The sequence below is a fragment of the Marmota marmota genome, unplaced genomic scaffold (assembly GCF_001458135.2).
Source record: "Marmota marmota marmota unplaced genomic scaffold, marMar, whole genome shotgun sequence".
Taxonomy (NCBI): Eukaryota; Metazoa; Chordata; class Mammalia; order Rodentia; family Sciuridae; genus Marmota; species Marmota marmota.
This window is the reverse complement of record NW_026000026.1, coordinates 80,062,891-80,081,668: the sequence shown is the minus strand read 5'-3', so window position 1 is coordinate 80,081,668 and position 18,778 is coordinate 80,062,891. Positions and strand designations below refer to the sequence as shown.

Sequence of the window (18,778 nt, the reverse complement as noted above, 5' to 3'; positions counted from 1 at the left end):
AAATGAATATATTCTGCCTCTCCTCTCTCCTCCTTCCCAAGTGAACTTCAGGTAAGTATAGGTCAGATTTCAGATATAGTGTTTCTAGAATTGAATTATCATAAGCTGTAAATTCTCAGCTTCCATCAAATGGATACTTAAAGAGTAGCATATGCTGTGGAGCTAGAGGACATTATATTTTTAATAGTACAATAATAACATAATTTAAGCACTATTCAAAGTAAGTGGTAGATTACCATTAGTAATGTGAAAAATAAGTGAATGTATAGCCTGCTAATTTAGATTTTGACGACTTAGATAAACTACAATAATTTTACAAGCATTTCTTCATATTACTTTTGTGGAAGTTAGATAGTTTTTTTGTTTTCTACATTAAAAACAAAGGAAAGTAAATAAAATTTAGGCACTTAAATTTTGATGCTCCTGTACAGATGAATCTTTTATTTTTCAATTTAGTATGCACCGAAAAGCAGGTATTGGCATGAGGAATCAAAGAAGACTACTATGTAGTGCTTTATTAATCCACACATATCTGAAGAACTATTTAAAAGATTGCAGACAACTGGTTATTTTTATTCAGGCAAAGAAATACAGCTATTGTGATTGCAATCTTGATTGAGAAGTGAGAACAGATAGATAACATGATAGGTAATTTGGTTCATTATAAGATAATATAAATTTTTTTAAGCTTTAGAGCTTATTTTTACTTATTCATATATTTAATATTTGTGAGAATAATCTTAATAATTTACATATAAAGTTGTATTATATTTTTATATTCTGTACATACAGGTTAACTAGGTTATGAGGTTAAGTGATCTTTCAAATTTTTTAGAGTAATGTCACCTTGAATTAGGAGAAAAATTGTTCCAAGTAATAAAAAACTAAAATTAGCAATAGTGTTTCTGAAGAAAATGGTTGCAATTTATCAGATGTTAACTGATTCCTATATACCTTTGAATAGTTAAGCTGCATTCTTTAAAAAACAGGCAATACAAAGATCTTAGACAACATGTAATTAGTAGAAGTCCGCAGAAAAGCAGCTTGAACCCACCAAAGAATTTTGCTTCCTTTTGTATATGTAAGCCTATATACGTACATTGTCTTTAAGTTTCTTTGATACTGACTTTGCTTATTTGGTTTTGCCTTTACAATATTTACAACTCTTAGTATTCTTGGTACCGCTAGTTTTATGTGAACACTTACATTGTATGTTTATGTTAGTTTTTAAGTTGAAAATAGAGCTCCTAAAAGAAGCTTTGATAAGTATCCACAGGTAATAAACTACCAAGATATTTTCATTTTTATTTCAAGCAGCTTTCCTTTCAGTTGTTTGCTGAAAATAGGACGCCTTTCTATTACAGTGACACTTCTTTTCCTGATTTATTTTTGGTATTTGTAAGAGAAAATTTAAAATTGATTTATTTTAAAGATTGAAATGTTTAAGAAGACAGTGTTTATATGTTTTTAGGGGGTTTTTATTGTTGTTTTTAAAATATGGTTTCCTTCTTTAGCTTTGTGGAAGGAAAGAACTGTAGTGAATACTGGGTTTCTATAAAGCAATCATGGGTTGTGAGAAAGTGTCTTGTTATTGAGTTGTAAATGGAGCTATTGACTGTAGTTGCCAGATTTGAATGAAACTAACAGTCTTAATCATGTCAGAGCTGTTCCCTTTTTCTCCTCTGTTTCCAGTACTAAAGGATACAATCCCAGAAAATATCCCCTAGAGGAAATTTCGTGTACTGATTACTCATTTAGCATTCAGGAATCCTCAAATTTACTAGGGGTATTTTTGAAATACCATGAATTTGAATGTCCTTTTGTGTTAATTTTTTCCTGTTTTCTTTTCAATATGAATCTGCAGAACTTAATCATAATTTTTGTTTTGTTTAACAGAAGGGTATTTCACTCACTTTAATATTTGTGTACTGAACTGCTTTCATAATCAAGAGAAATTTACAGTGTGAGCAATTTATTTCTCTTAGTGTTTTATATCACTAACTTGTTCATATTCCTGAAGTAACTTGATTGCTTAGGAAGTTTAATCTTATTACTTAAATAACTTTCATTATCCAATTACATTTTACTAATAATTTTAATATTCATTGTTTTTTTAGTATTCTTAAATGAAAATAAGTGTCTCATTGTTGTCATGGTGACAGAAACTCAGATGTTAATGTCTTTACCATGCAAAGTATAACTAAGAATAGTTGGTAGTACCTGGCTGAAAATACTCATTCTCTTAAGAGAGGCACTTGGTCTAAATTAACTTAAAGCAATAATTTGTATTCTTTTTGAAACAAACTCTTAACAATTTAGACAAACAGGTTTTCCAGCACTTCACAGATTACAGACTGTGGCAGAAGGGACCAGTAGTAGCCTTGCAAAAAGAATTATAAAATTTAGGCCTTAACAGCCAGGAGCAGTGGTGTACACCTGTAATCCCAGTGGATCTGGAGGTTGAATCAGGAGGATCATGAGTTTGAGGTCAGCCTCAGAACTTTAATATTTGACCCTTTATTTTGAGACCCTCTCAAAATAAAGTAATACATTGTTCCTGGATTCAGTCCCCAGTATGAGGGTGGGAAAGATAAGGGTATAACTAGAAAAAAACAAAAATCCTGGACCATGTAAAATATAAGGGCAAATAGACCTGCCCTTCTTGATAATTATTAGATCTAACTTTATTACAGCATAGTATAATAAATAATTTTAAGATAAAGGCCAAAATTATAAGTTTATTTGTTTTGTTTAAAATGGTAGGTAAATGTGAATGCATTCTGGATTTCTCTTTCATTAAAAATAGAGATGCTTCCCCCCCCCCTCCCCTTCAAAAGTTTTCATTTCTGGAGAGTAAACTTATTTAGAAAAATCAGCTGTGTTGTAAATGAGCACCCTATTCCCTGGGTTTAGGGGAATAAGATAAAACTAAAAATTTTTAACTGAAATGTTAATTTTGTTTTGAATAGGCTAATTTAAACTGCTAATTGTAAGCCACCTTGTTTTAATTGCTAAGTACTTTTTTTAGATTGACTTGTTAAATTTTCCAGAAGTTTAACCTGGTCACCTAATATCAGTGCAAACTAGTAGAATATGTATGCTTATTTATGAAAGTCCTTTTTTAATTTAATTAAAAAATCTTGGTTTTTCTGGCAATATTGGATTTTAAAGATGTCTTATTTTAAATGAGTATTTCATTGGCATTTTGAACAGTGGCTTTCGTAGGAGGAAAGAGCTACAGGTAGCTTATGTCTAGATTCTGAAACATGTTTGTTTACAAATAGTAACAGGATGTCAGATTTCATTATGGCAAACTGAGTACTTGACAACTCTGCCATCAGGCATGTATTCATTTATCCACTATTTAATAAAGACAGGATCCTGAATTGGACCCTGTGAAGTGCAGATAATTAGATATAACTCTTTTTGTTTTTGTTTTGTTTTGTTTTGTTTTTTGTTTGTTTTGTTTTGTTTTACTTGATTTATTGGTGAGGACTAGTAAAAGCTTTTAGGGATGTAAGTCTGTTCAGTATCTGTCCTGCTTATGAAATCTTTATTTTGACATATTTGAATATATAGATACATGCTAGTAAATGGATAAGAAGCAGTTTAAACAAGGTTGAAAACCTAATGTCTCTTTATTTCTCTTTTAAAGTTATTCCTTATTGACTTTGGTTTGGCCAAAAAGTACAGAGACAACAGGACAAGGCAACACATACCATACAGAGAAGATAAAAACCTCACTGGCACTGCCCGATATGCTAGCATCAATGCACATCTTGGTATTGAGCAAAGGTGAGTCTGAAAATAATGGTTTATCATAGCACAAGCTGTTAACAACAGGCTTGTGAAATATTTCAGTTAATTCTTCTAATATGTAAGGATGCCTCTTGGCTGAAGATTTTAAATTAATATGAAATAACATCATAATTCTTTTAAAAAATTTCTTTATGAGTTATTGATGGACCTTATTTATTTATTTGTTTATATGTGGTGCTGAGAATCGAAACCAGTTCCTCATACATGCTAGGCAAGCGCTTTACCACCATGCCACAGTCCCAGCCCTTGGCTGAAGATTGAAGAATGCTTTTAATTGTTTTATCTGGTGCTTTTAACCAGTGCAGAGAAGCTGATTATAGGAGGTCTGTTCCTTTTTTCATTTTTGCCTGCCTTTTTGGTACTACAGATTGAACCCAGGGGCACTCAACTATGGAGGTATATCCCCAGCCCTTTTAAACTATTTTATTTAGAAATAGAGTCTTTTCTGAGTTGTTTAGGGCCTCATTAACTTGCTGAGGCTGGCTTTGAACTCGAGATCCTCCTGGCTCACCAGCCCTTTTTTATTTTTAGTCTGAGAGAGTGTCTTACCAAGTTGCTGAGGCTGGGCTCAAATGTTTGATCTTTTTGCCTCAGCCTCCCAAGCTGCTGAAATTACAGATGTGCCCAGTGAGATCGTTTGTTTTCTTTGTTGAAAATTGTTTCTTGGGGAGAAAATATTGCATGATTGCATGATCAAAAGTTAGAAATGCTATTTGGGTTGTTGTTGTTGTTGTTGTTGTTTTTTTTTTAAATCTATTTTTTAAATCTATTTTTTTATGCGGTGCTGAGAATCAAACCCAATGCCTCATACATGCTAGGCAAGTGCTCTACCACTGAGCTACAGCCCCAGCCCTATTTTGACATTTTTGATTTTGCAGCTGAATATAATTCCTGTTTCTTTTTAATGCTGATTTTGAATACTTTATATTTTAGTTGTGCAAATTGTTTGTTTAGTTGTGCAAATTGCAATTTCTGATCTTTTTGAGTTCTATCATCTTTTATTACAATTGATTTTTCCTCAAAACAAATATAAAAATAACATTTTTAAATATATGTATTTATCTGAGCTTGGAATGTAGTTCAGTGGCAGAACACTTACCTAATGTGCTTGAGGCCCTGAGTTTAATTCTCAGCACTGCAATAAATGAATGAATAAAATATGAATGTATGCATGTGAATAGATTTGTGTGTATATATAGATAATGTATATATGCATTCATGTAGATATTTAATTTACTTTAAAATGCTAATTTATTTCAGCATCCTAAAAAATTTTTTTTAATTGTTTTTTTGTGGCAGTGTTTTTTTGTTGTTGATTTTTTTTGATACTAGGGATTGAATCCAGGAACACTTTACCACTGAACTACATCCCCAACCCTTTTTAGTTTTTATTTTGAGTTAGGATCTCATTAGGTTGAATAGAGTGGCATTGGTCTTGGAATTCTCCTGCTTTGGCATCCCTAAAGTTTATGAACTCCTGCAAAGTTTAGAAGCATTTTGGTAGTTTGTTTGCAGTTTTCATTAACCTGTTTAGAGCATTGTTTAGCAACTTCTTTTGGTTTTCTTTAAAAAAATATATATTTTAAGGTTGTTGGTATTATAATTTTACATTTCATGAGAAAAATAATTAAGAGGTAATCCATCATAAACTATTTATTACCTTAGCTATCTTCTTTATTAATTTTTTCTTTTTTTAGTACTGGGGATTGAACCCTTGGGGGGCTTTACCACTGAGCCACATCCCCTGCTCTTTTTAATTTTTTTTTTTTTTTTTTTTTTAAACAGTGTCTTGCTAAGTTGCTGAGGCTGGCTTTGAATTTAAGATCTTCCTACCTCAGCCTCCCAAAACACTGGCACATTACAGGTGTATGTCACCATGTCCAGTCACTAAGTATCTTCTTGCATAAGATACCAAATGGTTCTCTGTTTTCATTTGGGGAAAATGTTTTTGTGATTCTACTTGGCTTTTCTTTCATATGTTTTCCATAATCCTATTCATAAAATTACGTTTCTCTTTTCTAGTCGCCGAGATGACATGGAATCGTTAGGATATGTTTTGATGTATTTTAATAGAACCAGCCTGCCTTGGCAAGGACTGAAGGTAAATTTGAATCAAATTACTCGAGTTTCATTTTATTTTAAGAATGGAAATAAAGGTGGGCAAGGAGGTTTTATCTAAAGTGAATTTGGCCCCACCCATTTTTACTTAATATCACATCTGGGATTCTAGTTTATATTTGTATGCCTAGCAAGCTGAACTATTAAAGGTTCTTCTCCATGTTACTGAGAAGAACATCAAGTATTAATTCTTATTTTCCATAGGCTGCAACAAAGAAACAGAAATATGAAAAGATTAGTGAAAAGAAGATGTCCACTCCTGTTGAAGTTTTGTGTAAGGTAAACTTGCATTATGAGAATTACTTTAAAATATAAATGATACATGAGCACAAACATTTTATTTTCCAGTCCTAGGACTTAAAACTGTTAGCCATCTTTAAGTTAATACAGTTTTACTTTTGGCAATGGCTTAAGCATGAATCATTTTACGTGTTTTGTTTTATATCTGGTTTGTTAAAAGTTTCTGATCTGTGTTTTAAAATGGAGGAAAATTAACAGGGCAGGTAGTTTTATTGATCTGTGAGAAAAATTAAGAAATACTGTCCTTATCAACATAAACTGATGTCAGTAAGGTAAGAATATTGGCAATTGGCACATCATAGAATAGAGAAATAGGCAGACAGATCATAGCAATAGAAAGTAGCAATTTTCCAATAATAAAAATATAGGAGACAGCTTGAATCACACTTATTTCTCTGAAATCTCAAATTTCATATAGAATGTGTCATGTGTGCAATATGATAGTGGCTGTTTTTTAAAAAAATCAATATATTACATTAGATAAATGTCACAAATATTCATAGTGGTTGCTATGAATAGAATCTATAAGGTTATAATCTATAATATAATACATAAATAGGTATACACTAACTTTTGTAAAATAAAGAGTCAGTTTTACTTGGTGGAACACACCTGTAACTGTAATCTGAACTATTGAGAGGCTGAGACTGGAGGATTACAAATTTGAGGCCATTCTGAGCAACTTGACAAGATCCTGTCTCAAAATAAAAAGTTTTAAAGAGGGACTATGGATGTAGATCAGTGGTAGGGTACTCACAAGCAGGGTATGTGAATTGTTTGTGAACATAGTACTGTAACAAAAGGATACATATTTCATCTAATATAAAAAGATGAATATAATGAAGTGGGTAGTATGATGGAATTTTTTTGAAATTTATGAGACGACCGAGTCATAATTACTTTGTCATATCTTCAAAAATAAGATTTTTGTCTTAATTCTTGAACCTATAGGGGTTTCCTGCAGAATTTGCTATGTACTTAAACTATTGTCGTGGGCTGCGCTTTGAGGAAGCCCCGGATTACATGTATCTGAGGCAGCTATTCCGCATCCTTTTCAGGTCAGTTTTTAAGGTATTTTTAAGAGAAATGAGTTAAATCTTTTTAATTTATCTATTTTGATAATTGGATAAAATAAGGGAGGTCTAACCAGTATGAACAAAAAATTTAAGAAACTGAGTTCTATAGGAATTGTTGGCGTTGGTCCATTTGTAGTATAAATGTATTTGAGATGATTTTAGTTTGAGATAGAAGATGGTTGAATCAAAGTAGAATCTAACTTTTCCAGAGTCATTGCAATTTATATTAGATACATGACTGTCAGTGCCCCCTAAAATTCTCTTTGGTACAAAACACTTATCAGTACCAAATTAAAATATCAGGTAGCAATGGACTGTGATCATGTAGCAGCAGTGCCAAACCAAGGTTCCTTCAAAGTACCTATAGCTCAGATTCTTACTTGGAAGACGATAAGAATTGAAGTAATCCTTTAAACCAAAAAAAAAAAAGTCTTCCCAAGGCTTCCCAGACATCTCCCTCACAGACTTTAGTTCTATACCAATTCTTGCTTCTGGGAAATACCTCCTATTACAAATAGTTGTCCGTAGGAAGAGAAATGTTGTAAAAGTTACCACATATAAGACAAAATAATCATATTTTTTAAAAAGTGCCTCACTTTCTTGAAAAGTAAAGAAATATCAAGGGATATTTAACTGGACGTTTACTAATGAGTTAACAAGTGGTTTTATATTTTTTAGGACCCTGAACCACCAATATGACTACACATTTGATTGGACAATGTTAAAGCAAAAAGCAGCACAGCAGGCAGCCTCTTCCAGTGGGCAGGGTCAACAGGCCCAAACCCCCACAGGCAAGCAAACTGACAAAACCAAGAGTAACATGAAAGGTTAGTAGCCAAGAACCAAGTGACGTTACAGGGAAAAAATTGAATACAAAATTGGGTCATTCATTCATTTTAACAGTGTTAGATCAAGGAGGTGGTTTTAAAATACATAAAAATTTGGCTGTATGTTTTTTAAAAAAAGACGTCCTTGGAAAATTTGACTACTAACTTTAAACCCAAATGTCCTTGTTCATATATATGTATATGTATTTGTATATACATATATGTGTGTATATTATTATATCATTTCTCTTGGGATTTTGGGTCATTTTTAACAACTGCATCTTTTTTACTCATTCATTAACTCTTGTCCAAAATAAACATTTGGTGTTGGGAATATGGTATTATCAATCAATCCAAAATCCTAGACCTAACACTTGTTGATTTTTAATAATGAATCTGGTTATCCATGATATTTTGCTTTCTTTCAGACTAACAGTGTTAAGATTTTTTATTTTTGATTTTTTGCATGTTAATGCTTAAAATGGAAAATTGTGAACATGATCTAATTTCAAGAGGTGAGTCTGGCATTGCCCGCCAAAATATATATCTTCGCAAGTGCAGAGCATCTCATTTACTCCTAAATGCTCAAGTAACTGCAAAGCTCAACGTATCTTTCCTAATCACAAAAGTAAATCTCTTAGTTGCTGTTTTACTACAGAAGTTCTTAATTTCAAAATGATTCCTTTGGTTTCGGCTTCAGTTTTTTAAATATTGCAAACATCAGGCTCTTGTGATTTAATATGGAATTGAAGCCTACAGTTAGGCCTTGCAAATTGAAGATTACTGGGGCAAATGCCATTGAAATGCCCATCAAATTCCTTTCTTGATCTTAGCGCTTGTAAGGAGTAGAACTGTTAGGGCACAGCTCTGTTTGGAATCACTGTTGCCACACAGTTCAACTCCCACTTTCATGGTTTTTTCTTTTCCCCTTTTTGGGGCTTATCTCCTGTTACCTGCCTACTTTCTGAAAAAGTGGTGGGCAGGTAAGGTTTGTTTTTTCATTTCTAATTATTAAATTTCTGAATGACTGCTCTAGTCTGAATTTACTAGTCTTCATAGATTACTCTTTGGTCTATATTTTCAGTGTTGTATTTAAACAATGTTATAATTTGAAAATAGATTCTAATCTGAGGATACTTTTCAAGAACTATAATTAACTGATGTCATCTTCATCCCAGCGGCTCATCTATTAGAAGGGAAGTTGAAGCTGGGCATGGTGGTGCATACCTATAATCCCAGCTTTTCAGGTGGCTGAGACAGGAGAATACAAGTTCAAGGCCAACCAGAGCTATTTAGCAAGACTCTTAGGTCAAAATATAGTGTTTTAAAAGTGGCTGGGAATGTAGCTCAGTGATAGAGCACTTGCCTAGCATGCGTGAGACTCTGGGTTCAATCCCCAGCCCCCCACCCACACCCCAAAATGAAGTTAAGGTGCTTCCATCCTGTTTTCTGTATTTGAGAAAGATTCAAAGTTGAAGATTTAATGTACTGGGGGGTTTTAGGTGATTAAATTTAAGATTAGGATGGCAAGCGCAAATACTTTCTCATTGCTGTTTGCCTTTGCAACTTAGTTGGGACTTTAGCCTCTTTTGAGTATCTTAATCATTGCATAATAAATCATAGGGCCTTGAGCTTCATAATGAAGTAGGTAGCTAGAATCACTGAGAAATTATTCTGCTATTTAGGTAAGACCAAATAGAGTCTCTAAACCAAGCACTTGTTATATGTGACACCAATAGTGTATTTTTCACTTCATTTCATACAAAATGAAGCCATTTCTGCCAAAAGCTAGCTGGGATAATAGATCATCATGAGATACAGTTTTTGGACCCAAAATTAGTTGAAATCTCATCTGACCTAGAACATGTTACTTCAGGTATTCAGCAGACTTCAGAAAGAAATTGCTTTATTTGAGCTAGTTTCATTGTTAGTTTATTGTGTCTCTTACTCAATAAATAAGCAGAATTTTTGTCCTGCCTTATCCAGGTCTTAAAGACGAGAAGTTGGATCAACTGAGTTAGTATGTTTCCTTGAAAAAGAAAAATTGTAATTAAACTTAAGTTTAATCCTTATTTTGTATTGTAGCTATTTTTCATAAAAGTAACAAAATCTTAGAAACATTAACAGCATCATTAGGTATAGTGGTCATACAAATTAATACATAAACATGGACTTATCAAATTCTGGAAAATCAAAATTTTCAATAAATAATCACATCATTGATTGCTTTAAAAGATCGATTTCTAAGGCCAGGTACAATGGCATACATGCTTATAGAACCAGCTACTAAGGAAGATGAGGCAGGAGAATCATTTGAACCCAAGGTTCAAGGCAGGCTGAACTGTGCAAAATAGAAAGACCCTCATCTCAAAAAAGAAATTTGGATTACTAGGTAATATATTTTAACATTAAACCAAAGATTGCTACTAAAACATGCCATCTACAAACAGCAGAATTTTTTCCTACACTTTTGACTTGGAAACATCTGTATTCTTTTTGTGTATACAACTTGGTTCCCCAAGCAACTCTTATACACCTCCCTCCCATGAAAATAGCTGGCCTACAGGTGACATGAGATCATCTATTGCGTTAACCTCTTCCCTATCACATTATCTAGTTTTATCATTTTCTCATGGAATTGTACTTTCATAGATTTGCATTTTAGTGAATTCAGTTTTATAAATGAATCTTCAGCAAGTAATTTTCTATTGTAGGAATATCTGTTCCTAGAAAAATTATGGAAATGGTGGTATGCAGTAATGTATTCTGTGTAGTTATTTTTGGGAAATCTTTATCTCATGTTTCTTCTATGGAAAATTCCAACATTCTAGCAATTCACTAGAATGTTCAAAGATTCTAACTCTGGCATATCTGCCTATTAGAGAGGGTTCACTTGTAACAGCTAAGGTGGACCTATATGAAACAGATGATTATAGTTTTGTTAGGTCTTTCAAATACTCCATTCCAAACTTACCAAAAAAATCAAGAAACAAGGCTTTTCTCCTAATGATTATTATGATCTTTACTAGTTTTTAAATGGTATAGTGCCACAAGATTATATTTTCTTCATGTATAAGAGAAAAATACAAATTCATACCTGACTCACTTCAGAATTCATTTTAGTCCCTTTTCTTCAGATGAATGTGATTACCAGAAAAATATTGTTCAAGACATTGAAGAAGTGGTAAAGGAAAGGAAAATATTGTTAGGACATTTAAAATCCTGTTAATGCCATTGGTGGGGAGAATTTCAAAGTATAGAAGGCAAATGTGAATCCTCACATAATTCTACTCTCTATCTTAACTCATCTGCACTGTCCCAACCAAACACAGTTTTATCATAGCAATATAAATGGATATCAAAATTGTTGCCACTCAAAGATTAGAAATATTTTCCCGTCACATCAACCTACCATGTCCATGTTCTTCCTTGAATTACCTTCCAGTGTTTACTGGGCTTTACCTACTGTTTATATCTAGCTTAACTTTTTCTGACTTCACCAATTGCTGCCAGGAACATGGCTGGTCATTCAGCAGTGTAATCCAGATCACAGGGAAAGACCTTGAAATAACCTAGAGAGACTGAATACATTTAATCCAAAGAAGTATACCAGGAAACTGCATCTTCTTGCTGAATTCTTAAATTTTTGTCACCTTTTTTCACTGTGGATAGTAAAGTGGGAGAGAAAATAATAACCCAACAGGAAATGAAGATCAGAGTATTAAGAGCTGGTTTGTGGTGATATGGAACCATGTATCAAGCTTGCTTGCTTGACCTCTCAGACATTAAGTTTGTCAGATTGGATGATACCACAGTTGTCAGAAGACCTAGAACATCAATAGTTCCATGTTATGCCTCAGCAGTATATAATGCAGACAGACCATCTACCATTTGGGGAGGATTCACTTATAACAGGTATTTTAAAGTTCGACAACTTCAGAAATCTGTTGCAAAAATAATTTCTATCATAGGGAAGAATTCAGATCAAAAGCCAGCCTTAGCAAAAGCGAGGCACTATGCAACTCAGTGAGACCCTGTCTCTAAATAAAATACAAAATAGGGCTGGGGATGTGGGTCAGTGGTTGAGTGCCCCTGAGTTCAATCCTCAGTACCCGCCCACACACAAAAAAAATTAAAATAAATAAAAGGGCTGGGGATATAATTAAGTGGTAGAGTTCCATGGGGTTCATCCCCAGTATGGGGGGAAGTTTTGTGCTAAATTTCTAAAGCTAAATTGCTAAATTTCAAAAGCTCCATCACAAATTTATAACCCTTACTCTTAGGAAATTTCTCCTTGAGCTAGTTTCCTGGCTAGCTCAAAAACGGAGACATTTTCAGTGACTTCAACCTGAATTTTAGATTTCAGGTTGAGGGGTAGAATATTCTCATCAGGCAGGCACAATATCAGTCTCTGGTAATTTTAGTGAATTCGAAGGCTAAGGCAGGAGAATCACAATTTCAAGGCTAGTCCCAACAACTTAGCAAGACCCTGTCTCAAAGTAAAAAAATGAAAGTCTGGGGTTGTGATTAAGTGGTAAAGCACTCTTGGATTCAGTGCACATACACACAAAAATATAGTTCTATATAAGCAAAAACTCTTCCATTTGAAGATTTAAATGCAGTTATTAACTCCTGAATGGTCACACTGATCCTCCAATTCTTTGTGAACTTCCCCCCCCCCCCCTTTTTTAGGACAAAGGGACCCATTCCTCATTTTAACTGATATTACAGTGAACATGTGTTCTTGAACTTTTGGAAGCCAAGAGATGCTACCCCATCTGCAAGATAAAAACCAAGGACTAAAACATGCTCAAGAAAAGAATGTTTATTAGTTTGTGAAGTTTGGATGTTGGATACCTCCTGAATGTTCTATTGAGGTTTTCCTACTTTAGTAACATTTTAGGACAATTCACTGGAGAAACATTACTCTGTGGGTTGTTCCTACCATTGACCCATATGAAGAGTTAAAGCTCGATCTGGCTGTTGCTATATTCTACCAGGAAGATTATTACATCAGCCTTTAACCAAACCCTAAGCAGTTGTAATCATTTGTTGACCTGGCAATTCTGAACAGATAAAATTCTTATCTAGAGTTTTCCTATTAAAGACAGAGTGTTTTCTTATTTTGACAACATTGCAACTTACATTTCCTTTTTAGTTCATTAGTGACTACAGTTTTCCTTTTGTAAAACATTTGGGGGAATAGTCAGTGTAACAATGAAATTAGAAAACCCACAAATTTTAGTAGTTATCTAAATGTTTTGGTTTTTGTTTTTGAATCATGTTTAAGAATAACTGCAGGACCTAAAAACAAATCCTGAATGGGATAGAGGTCATTTCTGTTGAGCTAATCCATAGTTTCTTAACTTTTGTAGCTTCTTATCTTCAAAATTAGAATTAAGTCACAGAATATGGTTAGATGTTTAGATCTAATTAAGGTTTGATTCATAGCCTTTTAAGTATGTTTGTTTACCTTGCTAATCCTATTTAATAGCATGCATCAAACATAATATTTCTCAGTTTCATTATCCTTCAGTTTTGGTTGCTTCCTGTGATCTTGGTACTCAAGCAACAACAACTATTGGTAACTACTCTTTGTAGGAACTATGGAGAGACAAAGAAGTAAAAGAAAGAAAGACAAGGACAGCATCTTTTTCCTCCTGGCTTACCAGATATATTTATCAAATGAATGAAGAAGTTTCCGCCCTCAAATGAAAAAAACTCCTTGATAACAAAAGAATGTCTACTAAGAAACAATGTATAAATGTTTAAATGGTAGTTCAAAGAAACAAAGGCATACTTGCCATAAAAAGTAAATGATAGTAATTTTATTTATCTCCTATAACCCATTCGAGGTAGACTTGACAAATATAAGAGAAGATGAGCAGTTTGTGATGGACAGAAACATGGTCACCTGTCAGGTCATTTTAAAGGCTTAGAAGGGGGTAGGCAAAGGACAAAGCGTGGCTATAAGTGAGAGGAGAAAGTGCTTATGTGGGAGTTTCATGTTTAAGACAAAGCATATATCTTCTTTGCCTTAAACCATAGATAAAGCCTATTATGACCTGCTGGCTTCTTGTATTAAAACTTGCTATTATGAAGAAACCCCAAGGGTTGGTATCTCCTTTGAGGGGAAGATGGAAATGGGTTCAGAAGAGAGAAATTGAGAAGTAAATGAAGTGGCCCCTCCCCAAATTGGCTTGTTTACATTTTTCATATCAGTGATGAAATCATCTTTTTTGTTTGTTTTTCTTGCCCTAAGGAATCATATCCAGAATTTCAGGAATGCTAGGCAAATGTTCTACCACAGAGCTGTACGCCCCCGGCCATGAAATCATTTTTTAATACAATGTGAAAATAAAGTTTTAAAGATCTATGTAAGGTTTCTGTATAGAAATCTTAGGTCTGCTCAGTGGAACAACTCAAATAATTACACCTGTATACATATTATTAGAGAAACCCTGTGCCCATCTCAAAAAATATATATGAAAAGGACTGAGAATGTATCTTAGTAGCAGAGCGCCTCAGGGTTAAACCCCCAGAACCCCACCCCCAAAAATCATTGTTGTACCTGGTTCATTCCTTATTCATATCAGAAATAATGTATACAAAAATTCATGCTCGTAATATGATTAAACTATTCTGTCTAGTTGTTGAGGCAAAGGAACCTATTTTTTATTCAACAAATTTTTGAAAACAAAAATATGTTAGGTACCAAAGAGTGAACTGAACATGCTTATTTAAATAACAAGTATTTCTCTAATACACCATACCTTCCTAGTTATCCAAATCAGAAAATTGTACTTGTAGAGTCATGGGTTTTTTATTTTAAAAACTGAGCCTAGTGATTTTCAAATAGATAAAAATAGCATGAACCACTATAAAGTGCTTACCGTCCCAGTTCCCTGCAATTCCTCTATTTTCGGTATAGTTTCAAATTTATTATAGCTTGAAATTTTAACATTCTTTTTTCTGTTTTGATTTTTTTAAATAGGTTTCTAAGCATGAATTGAAGAACAGAAGAAGCAGAGCAGATGATTGGAGCAGCATTTGTTTCTCCCCAAATCTAGAAATTTTAGTTCATATGTACACTAGCCAGTGGTTGTGGACAACCATTTACTTGGTGTAAAGAACTTAATTTCAGTATAAACTGGCTCTGGGCAGCATTGTTGATGCTGTATCATGAGTTGTAGCCGCTGTAATTGTGAATATTAACTGAGATAGTGAAACATGGTGTCCGGTTTTCTATTAATTTTTTTCAAGTGGAAAAGTTAACTAAATGGTTGACACTCAAATTGGTGGAGAAATTGTGCATATGCCAATTTTTTGTTAAAACCTTTCATTTTGAACTATACTGCTTTGAGATCTCATTTCAGAAGAACGGCATGAACAGTCTTCAGCCACAGTTGTGATGGTTGTAAATGCTCACAATTGTGCATTCTTAGGGTTTTTCCACCCCTGGGGTTTGCAAGTTGTTCACTTAAAACATTCTTTAAATGGTTGGCTTCTTGTTTGCAAGCCACCTGATATGGTAGCAACCAAAGATTCCAGTGTTTGAGCATATGAAAGACTCTGCCTGCTTACTGTGCTAGAAATAACAGCATCTAAAGTGAAGACTTAAGAAAAACTTAGTGACTACTAGATTATCCTTAGGACTCTGCATTAACTCTATAATGTTCTCGGTATTAAAAAAAAAAGCATATTTGTCACAGAAATTTAGTTAACATCTTACAACTGAACATGTATGTATGTTGCTTAGATAAATGTAATCACTGTAAACATCTATACGATCTGGGATTTTGTTTTTATTTTGAAATGGGAGCTTTTTTGTTTACAAGTTCATTAAAAACTAAAAATTGTTTCTGTAAGGAAATGAGGTTTTTTTTTTTTTAAACAACAAAATGCCTTGCTGACTCACTGAAATAAAAGTCTCCCCAATTTTTTGATAGACTACTTTAAGCCATTTGTTACATGATATTCCTTTGCAAGTCTATTAAGATATAGTGTTACAAATTCTCATTTTTTTTTTCCTTTTTTTTTTTCTTTTGGTCTGAAGGGAAAGGCATTCTTTCACTTTTTCTTTTTTTTAATGACTTGCAGGCACAATACCTAGTACTGCAGCTGCCAGAACTTGGCATTGTAACTCCTGCTGCCACTAACTAACAGCTTGACTGATTCTGAGTAAGAATGAAAGCGTTAAAGGGTTTGACTACAAGGTGTTTTTATTTAAAATACTTGTGAAATGATTATAAGCAGTTGATTCTAAACCTTGGAACAGAGTTGGACTATGTGAAGTGCTTGTTGACCCCTCTATCTAGCCACTCCCCTCTGCTTCTATAGGTTACCTGTGTGCGTGCGCTTTCTTTCAGTCTTATTTGCGCGCTTTTCTCTTTTTCTCTGACCCAAGAGAAAGGAAACTTACCGATGATAATTCTTTAGTGTAATTTATTCCTTTATAGCATGTCAGGATAAATTAAAAGTACATTTGTCTGAAAAAAAAATGCTGCCGGGAGCCTATTGTGTACATGTAGGTGTTTTGTGAAATAACCTTGAAATTGTAAATCGACGTGTGTGGTCAGATTGTGTCAAGTTTAATTTCTTTGGGATTTTTTTTTTTCCTTTTTTGTTTTTATTTGAAAATACTTTAGCAATAATTAATTCCATGTTTGCCACATTCTGCCATTAAGGGTTATGTTAGTTCCATAGTATTGAAGAAATCTTAGTAAGTCTGAAGTTTTGGGGTAGGTAGCTTCTTTGTTTCTTTTCTAAACACCCTGTCAGTTAAGGTATTTGTTTCTTGACTAATAAACCCTTTGATACTTTTAGCCAGAAATCAGTCTCATAAAGCTATTTTTGAGTATAGTTTGTGTAAAATAAAACTATTTAGCTTTGGTAATAAATTTTCCAAGCTGAACTCCCTCTAGCAAGATATTTTCAGTGCTTTTATTTACTATGCACTTAGACTATGCACTTTTTCTGAAATATTTTTGTAACACTTTTTTGTATTTTTGCCATTTGAAAAGGTTGTGGTGTAGTTGGTCTGTAATTAAGTTGCAGATTTAAAACTGCTGTTAGCTTTGTAAATCAAAATATAGGTGTTTTGTCTAGTATATTTTCATTCCATCTGCAGCTGGAGCTGGAATCCCATTGATCTTCTAGCTACCATTCATTTTCTTCACAGTTCACAAAAGAAGAATGTGAAATTCAGTGAATGCTGTTACTAATCCTGTCGGGAGATGAATCTCATTTCACCAAAATTAAATTATGGTTTTCCACTAAAATGATGATACAAGTTGAAGACACATCACTCTGAAATTGGAAGACCTCACCACTTAAGGCTGCACAGTGGCTTACTCAGCTGAACTCTAGGTTATTCCTCTTTATTTTGTTCACCCATTGGGGGGTGCAGTTTTTTTTGTTTGTTTTTGTTTTTTTGTTTTCTTTTTTTTTAATGTTGGGAGATGGCCATTCTAACTACTGTTGAATGTCTGTTTGGGGAAGGTATAACAAGAAAATAAAAAAGTATATATGAAGGGAGAGACTGGTTATATCCTCCCATATGGTTGTGCTTATGCTCTTATGGCCTATATATTCAGGTTTGCTTTTAGTAAATTTCCCATCAAGAAATTTTTACGAGATTTTCCTATTTCTACTAGTCCTTACAATACTAGTAGAATTAAATGTTAAATGTTTTGAGCAGAGCATACTGTAATAAATTATAACAATTCCATTATAATAAAATTATAAAACAGATTTTAGAATCCAAGCCAATGAGCTAGTTTCCCTAGTCTGCTGAGATATCTAGAATATTGATACCTTGACCATCAAGTTTAATTGGCCTTGGTCGTAATGCCTATATTCCCTGCTACTCCTGAGCCTGAGACAGGAAGAACACAAGTTGCAGGCCAACCTGGGAAATTTTAGAAGTCCCCATCTCCAAAAAAGAGGCAGCCTGAGCGTGTAACTCAGTGTTGCAGCACCCCTAGTTTCAATCCACAATACTTCAGGTGAAAAAATTAAGTTTCTTGTAACTCTTAACTGGAGCAAATCATAGGTATTCCTTAAAAAGGGCTGACCTAAACAACATTAGCTCAGCTGAAAATTCAGCACTTAGGTGTAACTCAGTCTGTGACATCACTTATGCTAGTCAGGGACAATTTTGTTTAGTGGCATATGGATTGTTTGCAGTACTAGGGATTGAACCTGGAGGCGCTCAATCACTTCACTCCCTCCCAGTCCTTTTTATTTTTTTTGAGAGATTCTCCTTAAAGTAGTCCAGGCTGACCAGCCTCCCTAGTCACTGGTATTACAGGGGTGTGCCATTACACCAGGCCAATTCAATTATTTCCAAGCCAAAGTGGTATTTGGCGATTTATTTTTATTTTTTTTTTTTATTTTTTTTGCCCATTTTCAAACAGTGATAACCCTATGACCATGATTTGAGGCAAAATATGATAAAGAAATACAAACAAACTGGACACCTTGGTTCATGCCTCTAAACCCAGCAACTTCAGAGACTGAGGCAGGAGGATTCCAAGTTTGAGGCCAGCCTCAACAATTCAGTGAAGCACTAAGCAACTTAGTGAAACCTCGCCTCATAAAGGGCTGGGGATGTGCCTCGTGGTAGAGTGCCCCTGG

At 33.9% G+C, this 18,778-nt stretch overlaps 1 protein-coding gene across 4 annotated transcripts in view; it reads left to right on the top strand.

Annotated features, from left to right (window-relative positions):
- The window catches only part of Csnk1a1 (casein kinase 1 alpha 1), a 42,326-nt gene extending 24,653 nt beyond the window's left edge, over nucleotides 1-17,673 (top strand). For 2 of the 4 annotated variants that reach the window (XM_015486063.2, XM_015486042.2), the window contains 6 exons: nucleotides 3,656-3,795; nucleotides 5,842-5,920; nucleotides 6,142-6,216; nucleotides 7,189-7,295; nucleotides 7,992-8,104; nucleotides 15,135-16,028. In XM_015486063.2, the coding sequence (XP_015341549.1) occupies nucleotides 3,656-3,795; nucleotides 5,842-5,920; nucleotides 6,142-6,216; nucleotides 7,189-7,295; nucleotides 7,992-8,104; nucleotides 15,135-15,142 (522 nt within the window). In that variant the 3' untranslated portion in view covers nucleotides 15,143-16,028. Of the gene's footprint in view, nucleotides 1-3,655; nucleotides 3,796-5,841; nucleotides 5,921-6,141; nucleotides 6,217-7,188; nucleotides 7,296-7,991; nucleotides 8,141-15,134 lie in introns of all 4 variants that reach the window. The other 2 variants (XM_015486036.2, XM_015486048.2) reach the window with 2 other exon arrangements.
- Nucleotides 17,674-18,778: the final 1,105 nt, after the last annotated feature.